Here is a 26,637-nt window from a genome sequence, read left to right as displayed (position 1 = left end):
TCTAATTCATAACCAAGATCCTGTAACACTATTAAATATACATCAGGTCACATGCAAACATAAGGACAAAGCAAGTTAAATTGGTCTCTCTTATTACAACTTGATTTTTTTCTTTGAATTTTAGAAGAAAAGAAATTCATTGGCTTTCTGGGAATAATAAATAGCCAGGGACGGAAACAAACATTACCAGCAGCTATTTCTACTGAATACAAAAAAGCCTTGCATTCCAAATCAAGGCTATAAAAAGGTTCTGATGTTTGGCATTTCTGTGACATTTTTCATTTTTTTCTTAAAAAAATAAATCCACAGTAAAATCAGTAAACAGCTTCCTACTTAAAGAACCTACTATGAAAAAAAGCGGAATGCTAAACAGTTATAGTTAAGCTATAGTCTATCAAACATTTCTCCATTTGCAATTCATTTTGGTAATAGAGATAGAACCTGGATAAATGCATATAGGACTTGAAGCAGGAGATTTCTCTTGCTCAATACATAATTCATGTGCTCCGCCTGCAAAGTGTGTAAAATGAGAATTTCACACCACAGCATGAGCCATGGAGCTGCTGAGAAAAGGCAGATGAAATCATATTTTACTGTGTGAATTTTATTTTTTAGCCTCCCAATATTTATACAAAACCATCATTGACAAACCAAATGCATTGACAGATCACCCACTGTTCGCATTGTGTTAGCATTTGAAAAGAGATCAGGCAGAAAGATAGACAATTTGTTTTTGTATATTTTTTTTAAATAGTGGATCGGGTTTTTAACAGCTGAGTGACTGTATTAGGTTTGTATAAAGACGCCAATGGTAGCTGATTTTAAAATCCCAATGTAGAGACTCCTATTTATCTGTGCATCATCCTCAAATCTCCATTTTATTTCTACAATATTTGGTTATGTATCTGAATATTTCAGAGTGTCCCTATTGCAAAATGAAATACAAAACAGCAGGGTAAGAAAGTGAATTCTCTACTCACTGTAGTTTAACTAAATAGAATAAAACAAGCTTTTTCAAAGTTAAATTTTTAAAGAGTGAAATGTGAAATTATTAAAAATATTACATTCAGCAGAAGTGATTTGGGGCCATCTTACATGCTAATTTTCACAGTAGAAAATATACCTAGATGCAGATGCAAAATATTTACATAAAAAGCAACCATTTTTCTAATGGTTGTTGTGCTAAACAAGGTATTGATTCAAGTCCACACCACGAAACAACAAATGAAAAACAAACTCAAAAATAGGCTCAACATAATGTAAAGTTCTCTGGACCTGGAGTGAACTTGGAAATGTAACACAGTCAATGTTAATTTCTGGCTTCATACAGCACAATATTTACATGAAATATTTTCAATTTGAATTATAGAGGAAGAAAAACAATGAATCTTATGCCTCTTTGTACACTGGACCAAACTCATATAGAAACTGTAAGGACTGGACAATTAAGACACCTCAGTGCATGAACGTCAATAAGATTTTTTTTTTTTTAAAGTTTAAAAAATTCTTCACCCGTCATGAGGGTCGTTTCAGTCTACGACCATTTACAGAACACAAGGTGGCCCTCTTTAAATAGCACTTTCATAACTTCAGAAATCTATACTTTTGATACAATATAGGATCATTTCATAGAAAGAGATAAAACTGCATATTACATTCACACAAGACAAATATGAGATTTATAGAGGTAATGTAAAATCGAAGACTTCAGCCCACATAGATATATGTAAATTGTTGTGGAAGTGAAAGTTAAACCTGTTATTTCTTGTACCTCTTTTTACTGTAGGAAATATTCCTGTCAAACCTTAGCTACCTTCTCTATAATATGCAGATCGGATCTCTTTTCTGCAATGTTTTACAGTTGAAAGTTTTTAAAATTCACAATGAACATGATAAATCAATTAATTTATTAGCATACGTGCGCGTGTGTGTGTAGTAATCTCCCCACTTTACGGTGAGGATGTAAACTAAATCACTCGAGTGCTGGTAGCCCACTAGTGTCTTCCCACAATAACTTCCGTTATTATACACATACATACACACACGTTGGCCCTAATAAATAATCAAACATTTAAAAACAAACAAACCACAGTTAAGTACAATCTTTGGCCCCACAATCTACGTTCTGATCCAAATGGGAAGCGCCCACAATCCAAATCTGATCCCATTGGCTTAAATGAGATTTTATGTGGGAAAAAGTGACAGACTACATTGATTTTGTAAACAAATTAATAAAATAAACCAAACACCTCTGCACAGATCAGCTAAAGTGCACAATGGTGACCAGCAAAGAACACGTTTTAAAACTTTGTATGTGATCTTTGTAGGTTAAGCACAATTTGCTTTGTTTATATAGCCTATTTATGTGATATACACAAACAATCATGACAGCCCAATCCTGAGTGCCCTGCATACTCAGAACTCCCAGGAAAGTAAATGGAAATTATGAGTGTGCAATCAATGGTAGGATCAAATCCACATGATACATAAGCTAAACCTTCAAGTTTCATCTTAGATTTTTACAGTGTCTAGAATCAATGCAAACAATTATATTTTATTTTGGTGTCTGAACAGTAAAATTAATCTAAAGACTTTCCATGTGGCAGAGGCTTGCAGAATTGCTGCATAATGAGAAGCTGAGTTAGGAGGGTTCAAGACAGAGGTATTATTGACACTAATATACATTACACACCGCATATAAAATATTTGGTATAGCTATGTGTATAAACATACAAAAATACACACACACACAAAAGTATGTGCTATAATATATTTTTCAGGTAAACTTTTCTTGAAATAGAACTTAAATGCAGAATAATGCAGAAATGCAGAATCTGTTCTAGAGAATAATTTGCAACAGTTTAAAATACATTATTTTAAACAAAGCCTTCTGCACCTGTATATTTAACAATGGGACATAATTTACAGTTGTAATACAACAATATCTTTTGTGATATAACCATGAATGTTCTTCATACAGTACTGCAAACATTACTATTTTACTCTGCATTATAAGGAAAGCTGCTTATCTGACACACAGTTTCATAACGACACTTTCTTCAAGGCAAATATTGTTTCATTATACAAAGGATTGTATTCTCTAAGCTTAAGCTCTAATGCTTATACACAAAGTCACTACAGGTGTCTTTGCTGAAGAGTTAAGGTTGGGTGACTGGCATCCAGGCCAGCCTTGCCTAACCATGAGCAGCCATTCTGCACAGACATACTTGAGTTAGCATCCTTACTAGTGCTGCACTCTCTCATGTATTACTAGGACTTCCAGGAGCATATCCCATGGTTCTTTGTGCTGCAGTAAGCTGAACCTCTATGATTCTTTCCCAGTAAATTGTGGAAGAACTTGTCTGGTCTTCTGGAGCCTTGGACACAAAGGAGTTATTGTGGGAAGACACTAGTGGACTACCAGCACTCGAGTGATTTAGTTTACATCCTCTCTGCAAAGTGGGCAGATTATCACTTTGATTGAAAGCAGAACCTGGGCTCTAACCCATACCCCAGCCTTGCCAGCTAGCTTGGGTTTAAAGTGCCACTAAACAGGGGCAAGACGTTTGCGTATATGGATGGAAGGGAGTTAGGAGAAACACCCAAGTAAGAGCCTGGGTTAACTGCGGTGAAGATATACTCCCAGAATATACATGCAGATGCACAATACAAATGCTCTATACCTACATCTGTTTATACAGAATAGTATTAATTAGTTTTGATACATTAATGAAAATATCTACACTCAAGAGAGAAAGTTCTCCCAAATTATATGAACTGTAAGGAATAACTGCAGGTGCTGTGAGCTAACCACAAGTCTTGTATAGAGACATGAGAATGTAAGCATTGAGACAGGTTGAAATTTAAGCGACTAACACTGAAGAAATTAAAATACCTAAATATTTTGTACCTTGTTATGTACTATCCTGACTTAAAATGGAGAGGGGGAAGAGAATAAATTTTAGTCCAGCCTTTAAAAAATATGGTGTACTCATTTATTTATGAATGACAGTATTTTCCATGATTTATGAAACTATAAGTGATTACCCTAACCAGCAAGAAAACCCCCTCAATGAAGTAATTTTCATCTCATGTATCCATTATTTATCTTGTACCATCAAGAATAGTTTTAGTTTTATAGTGTTAGCCAGCATAAGATGTAGTAAGGTTTTTTGGGGGAAAGAAAAAAAAAGTCAAATTTTTCTTTGAAGTTGAGATATTCTGATGTAATCTGTATTTCATCGTCACCAGTCAGCTGTGGTGGAAACGACAACATGCAACTAATTCTTATTTACCAATTCATAACAATGTTGGCATCTACTTCATGGACTCGAAGACCTTGTCTACATGTGCAGCAGCATGTAGGGTATGTGTAGCACACACAGACTACAAAACCAGGAGGGACCACTGTCTAGTCTGACATACTGCAGCATATAGCTTTGCATCCGATGAAGTGAGCTATAGCTTACGAAAGCTTATGCTCTAATAAATTTGTTAGTCTCTAAGGTGCCACAAGTACTCCTTCTCTATCTGTCTATATTCTCCCTTCCCACTCCATAGATCTCTGGAAGCTCTCAGGTAGTCTCGGTATAGTGCATGCACTGTTGTGGCAGTATGAACCCCACAATAGAATATTCATAAGTTTAGTTATTATTTTGGCATACTGCCAAGATTTTCCTGAGACATGAAAGTCAGAGATGGGAAATGGCATTTTTAGCAGTTAATTTCAGCAAAAGCTAAACCAAATTTCATGAGACAAAGAAAAGGAACTTCTGTAGCTCAAGATTGTTCCCACTGCCTAATATCAAAGGTCTGCTGCACACAACAGAGGTGTGAGAGCTTCTCAAAGAATCCTTTATAATGGAAAATCTTAAGAAATCTTAAGAATCTTAAGAGCTGGGGCAGGGTAGGAGAAACTTTTGTAGTGATAATCAAGGTGGGCCATTTCCAGCAGCTGACAAAAATGTCTGAGGAACAGTGGGGGGTGAGGGATAAACATGGGGAAATTCCCCCCTGCCCCCCCCGCTGGTAATAGCTCACCTTAAGTGATCACTCTGGTTACAGTGTGTATGGTAACACCCATTGTTTCATGTTCTCTATGTATATAAATCTCCCCACTGTATTTTCCACTGAATGCATCCGAAGAAGTGAGCTGTAGCTCACGAAAGCTTATGCTCAAATAAATGTGCTAGTCTCTAAGGTGCCACAAGTCCTCCTTTTCTTTTTGCGAATACAGACTAACACGGTTGCTACTCTGAAACCTAACACACTGTGTAGCCAGGCTCTTAGTTTTGCAAATACCCAAAACACTTAGGTATGTGCATGCAAACCTTGACTAACATCACTGGGCTATCTGTGCATTTACGCAGAGGCATGCAAATGTGCATAAGACTTTTTACATGCACGTTTGAAGATCTGGCCATAAATTTATTTGCACAAGGGGATTTCAAAAGCTAAACAGAGACTGAGCTTGGAAAAGAGACAGCTAAAGGGAGATATGACTGAGGTCTATAAAATCATGACTGGTGTAGAGAAAGGTTTCAGAGTAGCAGCCGTGTTAGTCTGTATTCGCAAATAGAAAAGGAGTACTTGTGGCACCTTAGAGACTAACAAATTTATTTGAGCATAAGCTTTCGTGAGCTACAGCATGAAGTGAGCCCTAGCTCACGAAAGCTTATGCTCAAATAAATTTGTTAGTCTCTAAGGTGCCACAAGTACTCCTTTTCTTTTTGGTGTAGAGAAAGTAGATAAGGAAGCGTTGTTTATATTTCTCATAACAGAAGAACTAGGGGTCAACAAATGAAATTAATAGGCAGCAGGTTTAAAACAAATAAAAGGAAGTATTTCTTCACACAACATACAGTCAACTTGTGGAACTGCTTGCCAGAGGATGTTGTGAAGGCCAAGACCATAACAGGGTTCAAAAAAGAACTAGATAAATTTATGGAGGATAGGTCCATCAATGGCTATTAGCCAGGATGGGCAGGAATGGTGTCCCTAGCCTCTGTTTGCCAGAAGGTGGGGATGAGTGACAGGGGATGGATCACTTGATGATTACCATTCTGTTCATTCCCTCTGGGGCACCTGGCACTGGCCACTGTCGGAAGACAGGATACTGGGCTAGATGGACCTTTGGACCCGTAGGGCCATTCTTACATTCTTATGATGTAACTGAGATTGAACTCTGCCCCCAGGAACACATAGAAGGTTATTTTCAAATATTTGTTAGATATACAAGTAGTTTTAATCTGGATAAATAAAATTAATTTTTACCATGCAGCGTAATCTCCGAGAATTTCTAGATCCCAGAGCCCATTAAAAAATAGAAATACACATACATGAATGACTGGACACAGCTTTATACAAAGTAATATAGATTCTACCTTGGAGGCAACAGCATTTTTACGCTTTCTATACTCAGCATCACTTTCAGAATCAGATTCTGATTCGGAGTCCGATGAACTTTCCTCTGTTGAGATAGATTCTGAGTCAGAGGAACCAGAACTTTTCCTTTTTTTGGAAATCAACTTTGTTTTCTTCTCTGTCTCATCTGAGTCACTGTGTCTAAAAAGAACAGGTTCTTCATTCATTTTTAAAGTCAAGAAATAAAGAACAATATCTGGTTGTAAAAAGAAACCGACACATAGAAAACAAAAGCTCAGACAATGTTCTACACTCTGGCATTCCAAACCTTTAATAAACTAGACTCTATCCACCAAGTCCTCATTACAACTGAAACCTGGTGAAAATGGCACAACAGCAAGACATATCCACAAAATTATATAGACATTACTGTGCATCTCTAAATAAACTATCTTACCAGATTATCCAAACCCATCAATTACATAATCACATACTTCAAAAAGAACAATAAAATGGAAAGGTCATAAAACACCACTGAAAACAAAGTCATCAATAACTATTAAGGGAATAACTAATGTCTGGGTGTACTAAATTTATGGCATTTTCTAGAAAAATGTGCCTACTGTATTACACTGAGAAACTTTCAGACTAGGAAAGCTTTGATTAAAGGAATCTGGATAGATTTTAAAGCTTTTTCGGGGGCAAATCAACATCCCTTTTCTGGTCAATGTATTATTGTTCATTCATGCCACTAAATTAAATTAATTAGAAAGAGAAAAGTATTTATAAAAAGAATTGGCTGGAATGGGCAAATACACAGTGCTATTGTTGTGCCACCTTCTCACACCCTTTCTCATGCTGAGTAGTACCTTACCTTATGCATGTCAGTGGAATATTTCACAGGGCACTCAAGATACCACTCAACAAGAGTAAGACAACTATATATAGCCCAGATTTTTAACGGAAGTTTTGGTTCTGTTTTTTAAATAAATTTTACACTTTTGCTAAGTCTTTGGGGGAAATGAAGGTATGTGCCCCGTGATGCTACTGTTCCACAAGATGAACACTATTTTACAGGGAGAAAAAAAAACCTTGAAAAAAAATCTAAGGACACAGAAAAAAGTTTGGAGGAAAAAAAATCAATATTTCTTAGAATTGAATTCTCTGAAGCTAATACGATTCCCACTTATTAAAAATGGAGATATGGTAACACTACACAGCACATGTAATTATATTTGAACTCTAAAAATTATATTTTTAGAACCAAAGGAAAGTAGTGCTGTTTAAGGCAGTAGCTTTAACATGCTATGAATCTAAAACTGAACAAGAGTGATACAGCACCATGTAGAAAGCAACTGTTACAAGAGCATATTTGTTCTTCAAAACCAAGGTGAAAGAAATAGGTTTTTGAAGTAACATCAGAATTAAACTGCATATACAATAACCTTCCACAAACATTTATGAGGTCACTGAAAAAAGTCACAATTTGCTTCTATTTAAACTTAGTTATTCATTCCAACCAAAACTGGTACCAACCAAACCCATCTCTGTTTCCTCACAGGCCCTAACATGGAACCTAAACAATAGTATTTGCATAAAAAAGGAATCCACTGTGAGTCAGATATTCTTTTAGTTCAATAAGTAAAGCAATTTGTTTTGAATTAACACAGCTTCTAGCATTAAGATAAAACTTTTATCTTGAAAATCTTATTTTATTATGCATCATTCAATTTTGATGGGTAATCATTGTTTACCTAACTACTTAGAATTTCACATGTTAATCTAATGAAAAGAATTTACTGGTAACTAGCTTTTTAACTTTGCAGTGATGAAAAGCCTGTATTAATTTAACCTACAGATTTCATTTGTTCTGAACAGGAAAAACAATATAAATCACTTTTAAAATCATTAAATCCTGACTTAAATTAATAAAGTCATAATTAGGGCATTATGCTGTGTTTGTTATGGAAGTGGCAGGGCGAGCTGCTTTAATTACTGTCTGTAATAAAAGGAGCAGAGTGCGTACTGCACCCCAATCAGTGCTGTCAGCCACGACTGAGCTGAGCTGCAAACTCATCAAGTGAGCTGGCAGCAGGATACAGAGAAAAGGGTGATCATGTCTGCAGAGGCCACTTGCTGACGGCAGTGGAAAAAACAGATTTATACAATCCAAGGTATTAGCCCCAATTACTCAAAATTTTAATGATACTCTAATACATGATAACGCTGTTGTTAATGGACAATCTTAAAAAACGCTAACGCTTAAATATCTTATAACTGTCTCCCTTCACAGCCCTTGCCTCTACTATTTCTATCATAATCTTTTTAATATAACATTATTTAGAAAAATCAATTGTCTTAGTTACATAATTGCAAAGTGTTGAAGGATTTAATTTTAGCCCTCAGCAAAATTGCCGCAAAAGGTAATTAAGTATTTCATACAACTGCCTGATCCCTTAACCAGCCTCCCAAGCTTCTATTTTCAGAAAGCCACCCCAAGATTTTACTACTGAGATATGAAAATTCATCTTAAGAAGAGTTCAATTAATGAAAATATGAAATACACATTCAAACTATACTGAAAAAGGTAATGTCACTCAAAATGCATGGGAGTCTACGGCTCTTTTAAGCCAACGTTTTCAGATATTTCCTCTGACTCAAGGAAGTAGCCTAATTTGGTATTCGAAAGTGTGTTTACAGCCAGAGCACTCTGAATGCTCTTTACAGGATAAAAACACACTACATATTTACCTTTCCTCAGTCGTTTTGAACTTTTTCTTTGCTGTACCTTCTTTGCTCTCCGATTCACTGTCACTCAGTTCTTCACTTGAAGAACTCTCACTATTGTCCATGCTGCTGCCTTCTTCCTTTCCATTCTTCTCTTTTTCACTTTCACTAGTAGATTCACTCTCTAAAACACAAAAACACTGCATCTTACATTTTTATTAATATAGTTTTATATATGTAGCAGATAGTGGAGCCCAAATGTGTATATAGCTATAAAAAAGAAATGTATAATTTTATTTGCCAGATTTTATATTTACCCAGAGTCCAAACATTTTTTGTTTTTTATTTTCTTTATTGCTAACTCATAAGTTTTGCTATTTCAAAAGGCTGTTCTCTTGAACACACAGTAATGTAACTGTCCAAATTAGGACACTTTAAATTGATTAGTTGCACCAGGATCCGTACCAATACTCTTGGAAAAAAAAAAAATACACGTAACACAAGGAGTAAGAAACGACTTCCTGAATCCTCTAGTCCAAGCCTTTACTCTAAAGGAGGACTACCCTCTACACTAACTGCCTAAGTATTTATCTAATCTAGAACACCTATACTGATAATGATTTAACCACCTATTTCAATAAGTTACTCATTCTCTAACTAACCTTATAGTTGAAAAACATTCCTAATGTCTACCTTGAATGTATCCCTTTCTAGCTTCATCCACTAATCACCCTAAATAATTCTCTACTCAGATACACTCATTTTTTAGGGGGAATTCAGATGTGAAAACATTTCTTTTCCATGCATTTCAACCTTACATACACACATGCTAATTTTTCTGATTCTCAAATGCTAAACATTGAGGCTCTGATTGCCCACTATGTCTGGACTATATTCAGATGCAGTGGAGAGGGGCAGCCTCAAGAAGCTGCTTATGTGGCTTTAAGTACCCTTAAAAGACTAGAGAATCTGGACACACGTTTCCTTACTTTGCTTATTTCACACAACTCCTCTGATATGAGCCATCTGCCATTCTTTCCCCCTATCATTAGCCCAATGCCTACATAAATAGAAAGTTTGGTACTCTATAGTGAAAGGATAATGCAATCAAACCTCCATTAATAGAAAACATAGTAAAATATACTATGGCAGTGATACTCTGACCTCAGTGGTTCAGGAGCCAAATTAGTCATCATCATTAACCAAAAGAGCCACAGTCGTATGAATTCATTGTTTCATTTACTATAGTATTATATATTCATATTTAAACAGCATGACAGGGGAAATATTTAGTTTTATATAATTTATTTATTTTTCTCACATCAAAATAACTGACCAAGTATTATTATTATATCAACTACAATTGGTTAACAACAAAGTAAAAGCATCCTGATTGGTTAATAATTAAATCACACTGTTTTAATATCATGTATAATAGCTGCAAAGAGTTGCAGGATACATATTAAAGAGCCACTTGTGGCTCTCAAGCCTCAGTCTGAGTATCACTGCACTATAATGTAGCTGGGTATTAACATGCCACCATATGTGACCATAACAGATACCTCAGTAAAAGCCAATTTAAACACTTGGGATCCAATCCTGAGAGATGATAAATATCTCTAACTCCCCACAACTACGTCTGTAGACATTTTTATTCCTAGACAGTATGCACATTTGACTTCAGTGAGTTGCAGAATCTCTCAAGATCAGTCAAGTTTGATAAAAGTAACGCCTTTCCATGTATTTTAACTAAGAAGCAAAGTAAAGTCTATTAAACTCATATAATTTACACACTTACAGATGACATTAGCCATACAATTAGTACTTATCACACAGCTGCCATGAAATTAAGTGTAAGCATTATTCCCACATTTATACACAACATTGATGTTTTTTTAACTGCTCCAGCTGTATAGCACCACGTTTTGATGGTATGATACATCAAAAAGACTTGTAATTAGTAGCCATATACATACCGGTGTCAGTAGTACTGGCTGATTCCTCCTCTGAATCAGAGTAAAACTTCTCTATAGGTTTCTCTTTCTTTGCCTTGCCTAATGCCACAGACCATTCTTTTCCCTGTAAGTGAATTACAAATGTTTCTGCATATGTAAACTTAAATTGAAAGTATTTAGTAAAATAATTTACTTCTATATTCAGTTATGTAGGAAAAGAGACAATGTGGCGAAGAAAGCCAATGGGATCACAGACTGCCTCCAAAAAGGATTATTATATGTAAGATAAGGGAAATTATTATAGATTATATTATGATAAAACCAGGAGTACTAGATCACTGGGTCCAGCTGAGCTCAGCTTTCCACAGGCCTTGAGGGAATAAAGAATGAGAAAGGTGGCTATACACCACCTTCAAGGCCCCCAAGTTTTAAGAGTATCTTAGAGCTGCTCTATCTTGTTCTAGGCTCCAATGTCCCCCCTAACAGGCAATTTTTACTCACCAAAACACACATGTTCTGGCCATATCCTTTCCTCCTCATCCAAGTTCCCTATACCATGGGAGAGGGAGGGGAATAGAGCAGTGTAGGACCTGTGGAGGATTGCTGTAGCCTGGGAAAAACCCTCTGATAGCCAGCTAAGCTAGTAGAGTGGTGCAAGTCAGTTACATAGTGGTGGCAGTGATTTGGAAATCACATTAAAATTTAGAGAACAGGAAGCTATAGTAGTAGGGTTGGAAGCTATTGAACTGTATGAACATAGGGACCACAGAGACTTGGTTAAAGCTCAGTACAAACGTGGGCACTTCTAATAATGTTTTTTTCCTCAGAGTAATCTACATTTGAATTCTCTACCTCCCAACTATTATTCACGGGAAAAAATGAACATTTACTTGGATATCAGTGGTACCTTGAGATGCTTAACCACTCAGGTTCTCTCTCATACATAGTATTAAAGAGATTGCAAAACTGGGGTCAGTAAAGAATTTTCCCAAGGACATACTTGGCAATACCCTTGGAGAAGGACCGTCATGTGTCTAGATCCCCAAACGGTTATCTATTAGAAACAAGTGAATATATCTCACATGATCAATTTCCTGTGACTGCAGCAGCCAAACACCTTACTATCTTCAATATTAGGTGTAAAGATGTCTTCACACCTTCTTTCAGGCCCTCCTCTACCCCTGGAATGCCCTTCCTGAGCTGATTAGCTTTCCCTCGGACGCTCCTCATTCAAGTCCCTCCTTAAGACCCATTTTTGCTGCAATTTCAGCTGGAATAGTAGCAAACAGATCATCCATTTACTAAAGAAGAGATCCCAACTCTTTACAACATGCTATGCCCTAGCCCTTGTAACTTATCTTATGAGCTGCCTCATTGTCCCTGGCTGTCTTACTGCCTGCTAAGTACATCATGTTTAATTTAGCCTGGCAGTTGCTCAGGACAGAGATCACACTCCTTTACAAAAAGAAAAGGAGTACTTGTGGCACTTTAGAGACTATCAAATTTATTTGAGCATAAGCTTTCGTGGGCTACAGCCCACTTCATCAGATGCATAGAATAGAACATCTAGTCAGAAGAGATATTATATATATATATATATATACACACACACACACACACACACACACATACAGAGAACATGAAAAGGTGGAAGTAGCCATACCAACAGTAAGAGGCTAATTAATTAAGATGAGCTATTATTATCAGGAGAAAAAAAACTTGTTGTGATAACCAAGATGGCCCATTTAGACAGTTGACAAGAAGCTTTTCTATTTTGCTGGCTGTCTAGCTCACCTCTGATGTCATAATAGTAATTTACACACACATGATTTTCAAAGTGCCTAAATGATTCAGGAGGAGAAGTCCCACTGACTGAGTGGGACTTGTGCTCTTACTCAAGTGATTTGGAAAATAAAATCCCACCCATCATATATACATGTAGAGCCTAGAGGCTGCATTCAGGATAAGGGCCCCATCATGCTACATGACATACAAACACATGGAAAGAGTAGGCCCTGTTCTGAGTTCACAATTTAAGCATGAAATTAGTATGAAGGTGGAAGACTGATTCTTAATTCAAAAACTGACTATCCCACCAGAAGATGAAGTGATACATTGTGCATTTTAGGTTTTCTGAATAGATTTTGCATACCGTTGTTTCTTTCCCCATCTCCATTAAACTATGAAAGATACGCAAAGGACACATTCATGGTTTATCTTTGAGTCCTTTGTTTGCTCTTGTTTATAATGATACTTTCTTATTTTCTTCTGTTTAGGCTTAGATTAGATTAAAGGTTATATTAAATGGGAAGACGTTTCATTTACTGCAACTTCTACACCATCAACTGCAATCAAAATGTTGCTGCACAACTGACAAAAACTCAATAAACCAAGGTGAAGAATATTCATGGAAGTGAATAAAAACATCCATGAGGAAGATGGAAGAAAGGAACATTTTCCATGAGGAAACACACACTGCATCTCAGTGGGGGAGCATCTAATTTTTTTTCCTGGATGTAGGCCACATAAGATGAGTGGATTCAATTTGCAGTTTACACAAACCAAAAGAATAATTTAAAACCATTTCTTTTATATAACATGACTATTTTATCTTAAATGTCTACAAATATGTTAAGCAAAGTTACTCTTAATGTCAGCGTACCAACTCAATTACTTCAACATTTCGCACTGATGGGTCAGGCGCCACCTCTGGCCAATTAGATAACTCCAGGTACCCAGTGGCCTTGGTGTTCAGAGTATGAGATAAGGTGCCAAGCTGGAAACGATCCCTATCTATTAAAAAAAAAAAGGGGGAGGGGAAAAATATACAAACAACATGAGCTCTATATCACAAAGAGCAATCTTAATCATGGCTAAAGGTAATTGACATTATATTACCTCAAATGTCATGGAATAAATATAAACTAGGAAGCTCTTCATAGGTCAAAAAACTGATTTCAGTCCATAGATTACAATAATCTCCCCCATAATGGTCAATAAAAAAGCTAATCAGTCAGTGTGTTTAGAGGTGTTGCTCTGAAATGTAGCTTCTCTAAAAATTACTTTACTGTGAATATTAAGAATGACAGCACAGTTAAACAATCCATATACATGTCTTGGCACAAACACATCCAGAATTTTAATAGTGTTTTTTTTCAAAATGAAGCTGCTTTTAAAGCTTTAAATCCTGGATTCAATAACTATATACAAATTAAAATGGCGAAGAAGCAGCATAAGATTATATTTTTAATTGGGATGATAACTTTTTAACAGGAAAGAATCCTATACAGTAGTTTTGATTTTTAAAAATACCTAAGGGAAACAAGTATCAGGGAAATAGCCACATCTGAAAAATAACTTGAATAGATTACATTTTTATTAAATTTCATATGGATAATGTATTGACAATAGTTACACTAACATCCCTCTATTAACATGGACAATCTTGCTGAGTGGCAAAGACATCTCTCTAAATAAAAGAGAAGTTTACTCTTACTTGAGATGTATACTTTCTATTATTCAAACCAAATTTAAACCCAACATGAATAGAAATTGATAAGCATGTTCAGGATTATCAGGTAAATATGATATGTGGGCAACATACAAACCAAGATGTTATTATGACTTTAAACCTTGCTTGTTGAAAAACAGGTGATTAAGCAAAGTACATACTGTTCTCATTTGTATTTTCTAAGTGACACAATTTTAGGCATATTAGAAAGAGAATATACTGCCACATTGCTTTAGGCAATCGACATTCTGCAGATGATTTTGGCGGTCATACCTTTAAAAGGAGACTCAAGCAATGGGGCAGGTTTCTGTGCCAGAAATATTTTTTTGGCATATTTGCTTAAAGCTCCACTCTTCTCATTCGGAACAATAAGCTGCCTAATAAATCTTGTACGGTCTCTGATGTCGTAGCTTTGATCATACTTGCCGAGATTTAATATGTACTGGGTAAGCAATTTTGTCTGTGGAAAAAAACAGGACAAGAAGAGAATACAAGTTATTTATGATTATTGATAACTCTGGATAAACATATTTAAAGAGGTAATAAAAATGAATGGTTATGTCAAACAAATGTTGTTCCATAGGGAATATGCATTTCTAATGCTGCAAATGGAATTTTGAAGCCAAACCACATGTCCTCTTCTGTACTGGGGAGGTGAATGCTGAGTACTGAGAAGCAGCCATGTGCTAGATTATTAAACTGCTGAAGTGGAAAGAAAGGCATCATTAAAAAAATAATCATATATGGCAAACCCGCTGAAGGGTCTACGTGAGGATAATGAATGTGGAAATACAACTAAAAACATGGCACTCAAAACTTAATCGGAAAAATATGCAGGACATCAAAACATCAGAGGGTATTAGGGGGCTGGCAAACTGCTTCTGCTGAGGTGTGTTTTATGAAGAGATACTGTCCCTGGCATAAGCAGTGTCTGCACTCTGACTGCACTCAGTTACTTTACCCTGAATTATGACCCATTAAAGCAGACACATGAATCACTGAACTGGATTACTGCAAATTATTTGCAGTGCATTTAGCTGTTACTTTTTCATAAAAGCAAGCTGCTGATGCCCTCTAAAAACCAGGATAAAAGACTTCTTCCATTTTTTCTTGCAGCTTAAAGCCTCCAGTAATATCGGTCATTTATTTATTTATGTAAGGGAGCAACTTATATTATCGCAGCTTTTTACAGCATAATAGGATTTTCTAATTCGATGTCTGAGAATATTAACAGAAATTGAGTAATTTTAATAATTCAGTTTAATTTTAATAAAATAGAAACACAGGGAACAGGAACATTCTGCTGCAAAAAACTTAGATTTGCAGAACACGGTATAAAGAGAATAATACTGTACGTAGAGCTGCAAACCACTTATATAAATACATTTCGAAGCCATTAAAAGAGAAACTGCTAAAAAAATAACTTGATCTGACAAATCAATTTTGATTTGATGCACTGAAAATGTATGAATAATGAAGGAATTTTTTTTTAAATCCTAAATTTGTCAAAGGGAATTTTTTATATTGAAAAACATAAGCTCCTTGCATATTTTATTTTTTGCTATGCATTTAGCTTTATTTTTGTGCTGTATTATAACAATAACTCAAGAGTTTTATAGTGTGGGATAGAAACTGATACCATACAATGCCTGTCTAAAAATGTCAATGTAAAGTAAAATTTACTAGAACAATTCACTAATAATTTTCACTGTTATAATGAAAATAGGGTTATATGACTTTCCACAGATGCATATATTTTTTTCTGAATGATTTTGATTAATTGGTGTAAAAATGAAAGAGTAATAAAATCACAGAGAGGAGAACTTTATTTTTCCTCTAAAACGGTGTGGGCTATGTAAATATATCACAAGACGTGTTATGGTGTCAACAAAAGATTTGAAAAAATTACATATACAATTTCTAATGATGAAAAGTATACTTAGTGTTTTCTCTTTTAAGTGGGCTCTTCCTCTTTTCCCTTCTCCACTTTTATCAGCCACCTAACGGAGATTATATCGAAAGGCTTATCTTCTCATGGTACTGTATGAACTCCGGAAAAGGGATAGTGCTCTTTATTTCGTAAAATTTGTATGATATAAAATGAATGTTTTTATTATGATATACTCAAAGTAATAAAATTGTAACCTTATACGAGACAGAAAACATGTAATCATCTGGACTCATGCAATGTTTATGCTGTACAGTCCAAATGAAATGCACTGTCTTGGAAAGAGGGTTCTCAGGTGCCAAAGGTTAAACTAAATCAGGTTATCCCTTCTGCAACATTTGCTATCAGGGCCTCCTGGGCTGTAAATTAAAACTAACCCCCTCTCAACCTGCCAGAAACTCCAAAAGAACAGAGTGGAGAAGATTACAGCCTTTAATTGTAATTGCCACTGGGGCACATAGGTGGAGACAGAACTATATACCTCCTTGTACCAGTATTGGTGAATAAATTTGGCCTTTAAGGTTTAGTTTTTGCTTACCAGCAGAATCTTTCCATTCAAAAAAGAGATTACAGAATCCCAAAGTCTACAATTAACTTCTATGTCCTACAGTCATAATATATACACAACAAATTTGGATTCCTATAGCTCCACAGAAGAATGCTTTATGTCTCCAAGTTTCCTTCAAGAGCAATGACTTGCTCAAAGCATCTTATGCAGCATTTGATATGGAAATTTGCATGGAAAGACTAATTTCTCTTATCCTGTGACAAAGCAACCAAACTTTCTAGAATATATGTGGAGGTAAATAATAAACGTAATGGCTTCTGGGGAGCTCGGGACTGCTGCCTTGCAGCAGGGTGGTGGGGTAAGGGCTTCTGCCCAGCAAGGAGGGGGGGTCTCGGGGCTTCTGCCCCGTGGGGCACATCTGCTGGGGGCTAAGGGCTTCAGCATGAGCAAAGCTGAAGCCACGAGCCCCAGCAGATGCCTCCCATGGAGTATAAGCCCCGAGCCCCAGCAGGCATGCCCCAGCTCTTGAACTTCTGAAGATGGTCATATGTAGCTCGGAGGGTCAGTAAGTTTGGCCACCCCTGATCTAGTCTGACCTCCTGTACGTCACAGGCCACCACAGTTTACCCAAATACCCATATACTGAACTCAATTACTTTAGTTAGTCTAAAGCATTTCAGTCCTCACTTATGTGCCACTGGCAGAGAATAGACCAAGATGCGACAAATGCTTGAGGCCTTGCAATGCTAGAGAACTGATTGGGTGTAATACAGCCGGATCATCCCAGCAGATGAGCTTTACTCCACGCAGCTGAGGAAGGCAAAAAAAAAAAATCTGCTAATCTGATTTAGGGAAAGTTCCTTCCTGACCCCAAGTCTGGCGATTAGTTTGACTCTAAGCACGTAAGCAAGATACACAAGCCAGGCATCTAAAAAAGAGGATCTTCTGTACCACACTGGAACATTGGTTTCACCCTGCCTGGTGTCCCTTCTAGAGAGGAAGGTGAAAAACAGAATGTGTATGGTCAATTGTGCAGTCAGGAGGAATCCTTCCTGATCCCTGTAGGTGACCAGCTGAAGCCCTGAAGCATGAGATTAGATTATTTATTGTCTCAATGGAGAACTGCAAGTGTTACAAGCATATTGAGGGCAATGCAGGCAATCTTGTTCTCCCTATGGCTCAGGAAGGAAGGAGATCCAGGGAGATTCCTAAAAAATTTGGGGAAAGAGGAAATTTCATGTATAGTAATTGGACATATGTCTATTATATCAAGAATGTTGGGGTGCTATTCATAACAAAATGTAACATTGTTGGGTATACCAAATGGTATTTATTAATCTCTATGTTGCTTTTTAGTGGAAGCCACACTCAAGAAAATACAGAAACAATCTCTGATACATTAGTAGCCACTAAATAACTGACAGATTCTCAGTTGAAAAAGAAATCATCCTTCAAATCTAGTGATATATTTGTATATTGGAGGCTGCTTTCTCCATGACACATACTGGAACAGCTGAGGGAGTCTGTTGTGATGCTGTACTTTATTTATATTGGGAATGCTCAAAGAGAAATTATTTTCTGCCATTTTAGGCTAACCTCTTGGTCACTTCCTTCTATGAGGGTTGAAGGTTAATGGAATATATTATGACCAGATTCTGTAAATCTGAAGCAAGAAATGAGGACGTGTTTGTTCTTGGTTGACCATTTGTTTTGCACCAACATCTGCTTCATATTGGTTCTACATCTGAAGAGATTAACTGTTCCAGTTGTCAGCAGATACGGAATTTCCTTGTGAGAAGGTTGATTCCACAAACATTTCCTGAAATTCTCTGAAACTGAAAAATATCTAAGTCCAATTTTGAAAAGACAGGCAAGGAAGGAGCTACTGTGCAGCTGAGAGCATCAATTTGCAATAAGTAATAAAGCAAGGCAGCTGAATGACTTTCCTGCTGGAAGGACGGGGCTGAAAGGGCATCTGTTTCAGAGAAAACTTTATGTGGAAGATTCTCTTCAGGCAAGTACATATGATTTTTCCAGAGCACTGAAGGGAACACTTAAAATAGACAGGATCCAGAGCACTCTTGAGAGTCGGTGATAAATCCCAGTGATTTTAACATTGAGCGTGTGGAGAAAGGACTCAAATTCAAACATAAGAAGAAAATTGGCAGGACAATAGGCTCCTTAAGATAGAACTTCTAACTCCACCTTGGAAAAAACTTTGGATGAGTACATAGCGCCAATTTATCTTTGCAAATTATGGTGCATCTTTGCAAAATATGATCTGTAAAGCATAAAGCTTATTCACTCTGAACTGAAACCATTGCAATCAGGAAAATGATCTTCCATACAAGAATCCTGAACTCTCACGTAATGAATGGCTCAAAAGGGGCTTACATTAGTTTTGTCAGTACCTCATTAGTATCCCATTACACTGAGGGCTTTTTAATCAATGGTCAAAACATGTCAAAAGCCCCACATTAACCTGATTTCCCCTCCACTCTCCCTCACCCCCCAAATACAAAACAAAACTACATATTAATCTGGCTTCAAATAATTCGTAACAGGCTAAAAGAGTGGTCTCATCACCCTGAGATGTAGTGAGTCTAAGTTAGACATAGGCAGGTGAAGATTGTCAAGCATTTTTAATGCAGGATGATAAAAAAAAAGTCCACATAGGACTGTTTGCACAACCCTGTAAGCCTCCATTTGGAACTTCAAGTCTTTCTTGTAGATGGCTTCTCATAGGACAGGAGGCCTTTAGCTACCTGTTTGGAGATGGTCATGGTTATGGAGCTCTCTTATGTCATTAGCCATAATGCCAGAGCAAGGGCTCCCAGTTTGACATGCAGCTATGTAACCAACTTCTGCATGATAATCTGAAGCCATTCAGCCAATGAAATTTGCTTTGGTTATCTGCAACAAAAATGAGAACCTTCCATTTGGAACTATTAATCAAACCTTAGTCTCTCCAGGAGTTTTGTTATGATCAGCACTGGCGAAAAAAAACATACATAAGCATCCTTCCTCAGTGGACACAGAAAGCGTCCTTTGCTAGAGGTCCCCCCTCTAGATTCTGTGAGCAGAATATTAGTAGCTTTTTGTTTGGGTGAATGGGGAGGCAATCCAACTCCCACGTCACAACTGGATACAAATCTGATCAGTCAGTTTCTGATGCAAAGACAATTTATGAGGATCTATCACAGACCGACTCTGTTTGCAATTGTGCTCTCTTCCCCTGCTTGACAGCTCCGAACACCTGCAGGATTATCCAAAAGAGGAAGCAAAATCTAGTGCCTCCCCACTAGTTGATGGAAAAAAGGATGGCGCGATAGCCCATTTGAAACAGAATAGTCTTTTAGGTTACCAGATCTTTCGTGTATTCAAGAATGTCCTTATTTCAAATTACAATGCCTCCCTATAAGAGTAAAAACATTTTAGATTCTTGGATCTGTTACTATAACCACCATACCTAAGGTAAAAAATTAGCATCTAACTTTTATGCACTGTTTTTAAAACTAATGAAAATAAATAGTTGAGAAATGCAAGGTAGACAGAAATTTTGTTAAAGCCAGAGTCTGTTACTATGGTAGAGTAAACATAGGGTCATTTTATTTTCAGAAAATCTGGTGAAGTGTTTATGTTGTTATGCTATGAGAACCTATGTTTTCCTTCAAAAGGTCAGACTTCAAAATACAGTCAGATTTTCCAAAGAACATAATTTGAAGAACTCAAACTATTTTTTGAGGAAGATATTACCAAAACTATGCATCTTCCACTTTTTAAAATAAGTTTGGGCTCTTAAACTTTTCCCTACCAGGACCACCTTGGGACTCCTAAGTATGACGCTTGCAGAACTTTTATGTTTACAGCATTGCCATGGATAAAAGATTATTCTCATTCTGTAAGCCCATAACCTTTTACTTGAAGAATTAAATTAGTTTCTTTCTTAAGGATGGATGGTGGGTCTCCAAATGGATCAATGCTCCTTCCTCTCAATGGCCATATGCATGTACCAGAATCCTTTGATAACTACTCTGACAACTCTTTTGAAGCCTGTTGATAGTTGGCAAACAATCTGATGCATGTTCTACTTTGAGTCCACTGCATAATGACAGGTTTCAGAGTAGCAGCCGTGTTAGTCTGTATTCACAAAAAGAAAAGGAGTACTTGTGGCACCTTAGAGACTAACAAATTTATTAGAGCATAAGCTTTCGTGAGCTACAGCTCACTTCATCGGATGCATTTGGTGGAAAAAACAGAGGGGAGATTGATATACACACACAGGAGAACATGAAACAATGGGTTTATCATACACACTGTAAGGAGAGTGATCACTTAAGATAAGCCATCACCAGAGGGGGGGGGGAGGAGGAAAACCTTTCATGGTGACAAGCAAGGTAGGCTATTTCCAGCAGTTAACAAGAATATCTGAGGAACAGTGGGGAGTGGGGTGGGGTGGGGTGGGGGGGAGAAATAACATGGGGAAAGTTTTACTTTGTGTAATGACTCATCCATTCCCAGTCTCTATTCAAGCCTAAGTTAATTGTATCCAGTTTGCAAATTAATTCCAATTCAGCAGTCTCTCCTTGGAGTCTGGTTTTGAAGCTTTTTTGTTGAAGGATAGCCACTCTTAGGTCTGTAATCGAGTGACCGGAGAGATTGAAGTGTTCTCCGACTGGTTTTTGAATGTTATAATTCTTGACGTCTGATTTGTGTCCATTCATTCTTTTACGTAGAGACTGTCCAGTTTGACCAATGTACATGGCAGAGGGGCATTGCTGGCACATGATGGCATATATCACATTGGTAGATGTGCAGGTGAACAAGCCTCTGATAGTGTGGCTGATGTGATTAGGCCCTATGATCGTGTCCCCTGAATAGATATGTGGACAGAGTTGGCAACGGGCTTTGTTGCAAGGATAGGTTCCTGGGTTGGTGGTTCTGTTGTATGGTGTGTGGTTGCTGGTAAGTATTTGCTTCAGATTGGGGAGCTGTCTGTAAGCAAGGACTGGTCTGTCTCCCAAGATCTGTGAAAGTGATGGGTCGTCCTTCAGGATAGGTTGTAGATCCTTGATGATGCGTTGGAGAGGTTTTAGTTGGGGGCTGAAGGTGATGGCTACTGGCGTTCTGTTCTTTTCTTTGTTGTGCCTGTCCTGTAGTAGGTGACTTCTGGGTACTCTTCTGGCTCTGTCAATCTGTTTCTTCACTTCAGCAGGTGGGTATTGTAGTTGTAGGAATGCATGATAGACACCATGAAAGGTTTTCCTCCTTTCCCCCCCGCTGCTGGTGATGGCTTATCTTAAGTGATCACTCTCCTTACAGTGTGTATGATAAACCCATTGTTTTATGTTCTCTGTGTGTGTACATCAATCTCCCCTCTGTTTTTTCCATCAAATGCATCCGATGAAGTGAGCTGTAGCTCACGAAAGCTTATGCTCTAATAAATTTGTTAGTCTCTAAGGTGCCACAAGTACTCCTTTTCTTTTTGAGTCCACTAGAGAAGAAACTCAGATTGCAAGTGGCAGATCCACAGAAAAGGGGAGAAAGGGAATAGGGTCAAGACCGCCTTGCTGTTTAGCTCCCTGGTATAGTGCAGGGAATATCCCGTGCAACCCAATTAACTTCCTGTTGAGTGGAAAGCTGGAGAGCAAAAGGCATGCAGGTCTGGAAGGACAGGGAGATAGAGAAAAACTTCAGGCAACTGGCTATAGAAAAGTGGGTAACTTTCATGACAAATGTGCTCCATTTTGTAGCTTTGTGAAAAAAAGCTATATTCCGTAGCCATACAATGACAATTCACAGGGCCTTCATCAAGATGAATGGGGCAGTTCATACCTCTCCATTATTTTTTCAGGCTATCTGCAGATTCAGGCCGGCATAAGTGTATCCGTTTACATTCAGTTCAAGTTTTTCCAATTATCTCCATGACCATAAGAACTAGAAGAGCTTTTTTTAAATATGAAATGACAGGGTAAGAAAAGGGAAATGGTCCTTGTGACAGTTTTGAGGTAACTGCACCTCTGACCCCTCTGTGGTCTGCTAAAGGGAATTCCCTTAGGTGCCATGCCTCCAGTCATCATCTCTCTACAGGCAGAGTCCTGAGACTCTGTATCTACTGGAGATTTAGGCTCGTAGTCCCCCTGCAATTCACTGTTATACCAGCAGGTCTGACCTGAGAAAAAGGTAACAGTTTAGGACATCTGGTGGGAGGCAAAGCATGGTTCCAAAAGCCTGTGAAAATTAGCAAAGCAGTTTGCTTTGGAGTTTTACATTCAAAAAGCAGTAACCCAAACAACTGAAAATCAAGGTGGGTTTGTCAAATTCCCTGCAAATGGAATTGCTACATTTCACACAACCCTAGTGCTAAGGCAACAAATACCTGGACCTCCTGTTCTGTGTGCTACTAGTTTTGGGTCCAGTCAGTGATGCGGTAGTAAATTTCCACATGTAAAGCTTCTTGTTTTAGATCTATTTGTAAGAAATGAGTGCTAATCCATGCAGAATGCAAAAAATATACTTTCCTGTGGCAGGAAAGGATCACTTGTTTATATAGTCTTACTCTTACCTGTTTTGAATTGGTTAAATATAGTTTTGCTCCCAAATTTAAGATCTGCAGCTTCACAAGGTCATCTTCATTAGTGAAGCTCTTAGCCATCTTTCTCAAAACATCAGGTGCAATCTTTGGAACTCGTTCACAATACTCCCCAATAAGCCAGAGAATGCTGGCTCTAGCCACAGGAACCTAAGTGATGAAAGAGTTAAATATATATTTCACAAATATACTCATTTGTAACTTTAATTTGCTACTGAATATGTATTATATAAGTATGAATGTAATCAAATATTTACTACTGGTACTCTGATAATACTAGAAGCCCCGACAAAGATCAAGACCCCATTATACTAGACATTGTATATGCATATAGTAAGTAAGACAGACCCTGCTCCAAAGAGCTTAGAAGCTAAACAGACAAGTAAAATGAAGGGCACTACTGGAAACAGAGGGTCAGTGATGACATGACTTGCCTATGTTCATAGTGCAAGTAAGTGGAAGAGTGAAGAACAGGACCCAGGTGTGCCCTATCCACCACACTGTCTCTCTTTCCAATATGACCTTCAATGGTATGGTGTTAGGCATTTTATTCATAGCTGTGTTTGTTTTCAGCAACAAAACAATGTTTGTTTGGTGGGTTTTTTTGTTTGTTTGTTTTAATACAATAAACTCCCTCAACTCCAGGTCATCTGTTTTGAAGACGGAAGAGTCATAGCTCAGATTGTTGCTAGTCTTCTTTTATAACCGCTTTTTAAACTCTTCTCACTTCACTAAATGACAATCTGCCTGAATTTTCATTAAAAAATGATCTTAAATAGGGTAAAATTTTTCTCAGAAGTCTGAGGCAAATTGGACATGGAATTTGGGAAAGATGAGGGCTCAAAAATGAAATGATCTCACCTCCTGAATGTTGTTCTAACATTTCTGATGTCCACAGCTACAAAATTTCGTGGCCAGAAAATCCAAACTGTTTTTAGTATGTTTGGTTTTCATAAAGACTGGTATCTTTGACCACATATGGTTGGTTTGTTGGTAAAACAATTCAAAATGCTGGTTATTAAAGGAAGTGCTAGTGTATAATATGGATTCAATGATGACTTCATAAAGGGAAAGCAGGAATATGCCAAATGGGGTGCAACTGGGAGTGGTTAGGAGTTAGACGGAAAGAGTTATATTCAAGGAGAGGAGTGCCATGTAGTCTCCTATGGTCTACTTCAAAATCTGCACCACATGCCTCCCCAAGACATAGCTCTCCTTGCACAACATGGGAGAAAGGTAAGGGGTGGAGTTATCTGTTGTGTGCCTAGTACAACATAGAAAGCAAATGTAAGAAAGCTACATGGCGGAAGTAGAATTTTTTTGTAGGTAAAAGCAAAGTTCATCTTTGCACACCTTGAAAGGAACAGCATCCCTGTACAGCATGCAAACTCTATAGGGACTCTTCTCACTAAGCAGTGTTTTAAAACAGTAAAAAAAACCCAACAGATTTGCTCCATGGCAATTGCTTTATAATACTTGTGCTTAAGAAATTACTACAACTTCGTAAAGTGTTTTTCACTGCAGTAATGTACAGATATTTTCAACCTTAACTCCACTTCAACTAGGTTTTTGGTGCTTGAGACTAAATATTACATGCAAAATAAAAAATAAATCTGTGTTACTGCCTCATTTCTCACCTCCTCTGCTCCCTACTTTCCCAACTTGTGTATTCCTTAGGCAAACTCCCATTTAAGTAAGTTGAAGTTTTGCCTTAAGTAAGGAACACAGGATTGGAACCAAAAACTTTGGAAAGTCAAAGTTCTGAATATCAAAGCAGTAACAACCACACCTCCTTGTGGATATGTTGTGTTTTCTTTTCCAGGCAATAGGGCAAACGAGCTAATATATGTATGTGCAATGTGGCATAACTACAGCAGGAACCAGAACATTGAGTTTGCTATCTTTTATGCATTTAAAAATCTCTACTATAATATGGCATTAACTAAATTTATACCAATGCCCCCTCTGCCCCACTTTAATTATATTCAATCAAACAATGCACATGACAATGCCTTCAAACAAGGAATGCATCTTCCTATAGTATCAGGATACTACACCAAGAATTATATAACATATTTAATCACGAAGGGATACATATGTAATTTATAAGTAGCTGACCTCCAAATTAAGATGAATGGAGGATAGGATAGTGGGGGCATAAGGGAAGGGAGGAAGAAATCAAGCCAGCACACTTCTGAGAGTAAAATGACACGAGGAAGAAGTTTAGTTCTGAAGCAAGAGTGCTCAGGAAAAAAGAAAAGATCCTTCAAAAAAAGCAAGTTTGAGTCCTCAACAACAGGATAAACCAAAAACCCCCTCTCTTAATGAAGTGAGTTGTTTAAGGATCAAAATCAGAACTGTAGTAGATATTCATTTTCATCTGTTAGCATTCTCAAAACTCAGAATGCAAACGAACTCATGCAGGTCTAGGGAACAGTGTTAAAAAAATATAGACACAGGCCAAGGTATTTTATTCTATACTTCATACAGTTGCACTATACACATCAATAAAAACAGAACTAAGTGTGTTATGGGAAAACAAAGGACTCCCACCAATGAGGAGGAATCAAATAGATTGTGGCAAAACAGAGTAATAAGTTCAACAAAAAAAATCTCAAAAGCATAAATGAGAAGTCCAAACATTGAAAAGATATGCAAGCTAGGGTTAATGTAATTCCAAAACAATATAATGAAGGAACCATAAAGCCCTAAGATATGGCATATTTTCTTGCAACACTGACACTATTTCTAAACTGTATTGTAGTCTAATGGGCGAGAGCAAGGAGAGACATACTGAACAACCGTCAAGTGAAAAAGTTTTAAATACAGTTAGAAAATATATTTATGTAATGTGATAAGACTGATGCCATTACTGTACACCACTTTCAGAAGGGAAAGAGGTTATTTCTAATGTTCCAAAGGTTACACTGCATTAAGACCTTACTCCCAATCTATTATTTTAAATTGGGCTAAAGAATAGTAATTGAGTGGTACATTAAATTTTCCAGTACGGGAACAGTTCAAGTTGCCTGC

At 37.2% G+C, this 26,637-nt stretch overlaps 1 protein-coding gene across 6 annotated transcripts in view; it reads right to left on the bottom strand.

The window, feature by feature from the left end:
* The window catches only part of AP3B1 (adaptor related protein complex 3 subunit beta 1), a 334,397-nt gene that overhangs the window by 90,403 nt on the left and 217,357 nt on the right, over positions 1 to 26,637 (bottom strand). For 5 of the 6 annotated variants that reach the window (XR_006281799.1, XR_006281800.1, XM_038401874.2 and 2 more), the window contains 6 exons: positions 23,578 to 23,754; positions 14,830 to 15,016; positions 13,708 to 13,838; positions 11,067 to 11,169; positions 9,115 to 9,274; positions 6,384 to 6,564 (listed from right to left, as the gene is read on the bottom strand). Coding sequence is in view for 4 of the 6 variants with exons in the window: in XM_038401874.2 (XP_038257802.1) it covers positions 6,384 to 6,564; positions 9,115 to 9,274; positions 11,067 to 11,169; positions 13,708 to 13,838; positions 14,830 to 15,016; positions 23,578 to 23,754 (939 nt within the window). In the remaining 2 variants the exon portion in view is untranslated. The remainder of the gene's footprint in view (positions 1 to 6,383; positions 6,565 to 9,114; positions 9,275 to 11,066; positions 11,170 to 13,707; positions 13,839 to 14,829; positions 15,017 to 23,577; positions 23,755 to 26,637) is intronic. The other variant, XM_043515585.1, reaches the window with a different exon arrangement.

This window comes from Dermochelys coriacea, chromosome 5 (genome assembly GCF_009764565.3).
Source record: "Dermochelys coriacea isolate rDerCor1 chromosome 5, rDerCor1.pri.v4, whole genome shotgun sequence".
Classification (NCBI taxonomy): domain Eukaryota; kingdom Metazoa; phylum Chordata; order Testudines; family Dermochelyidae; genus Dermochelys; species Dermochelys coriacea.
This window is presented reverse-complemented; position numbering and strand designations above follow the sequence as displayed.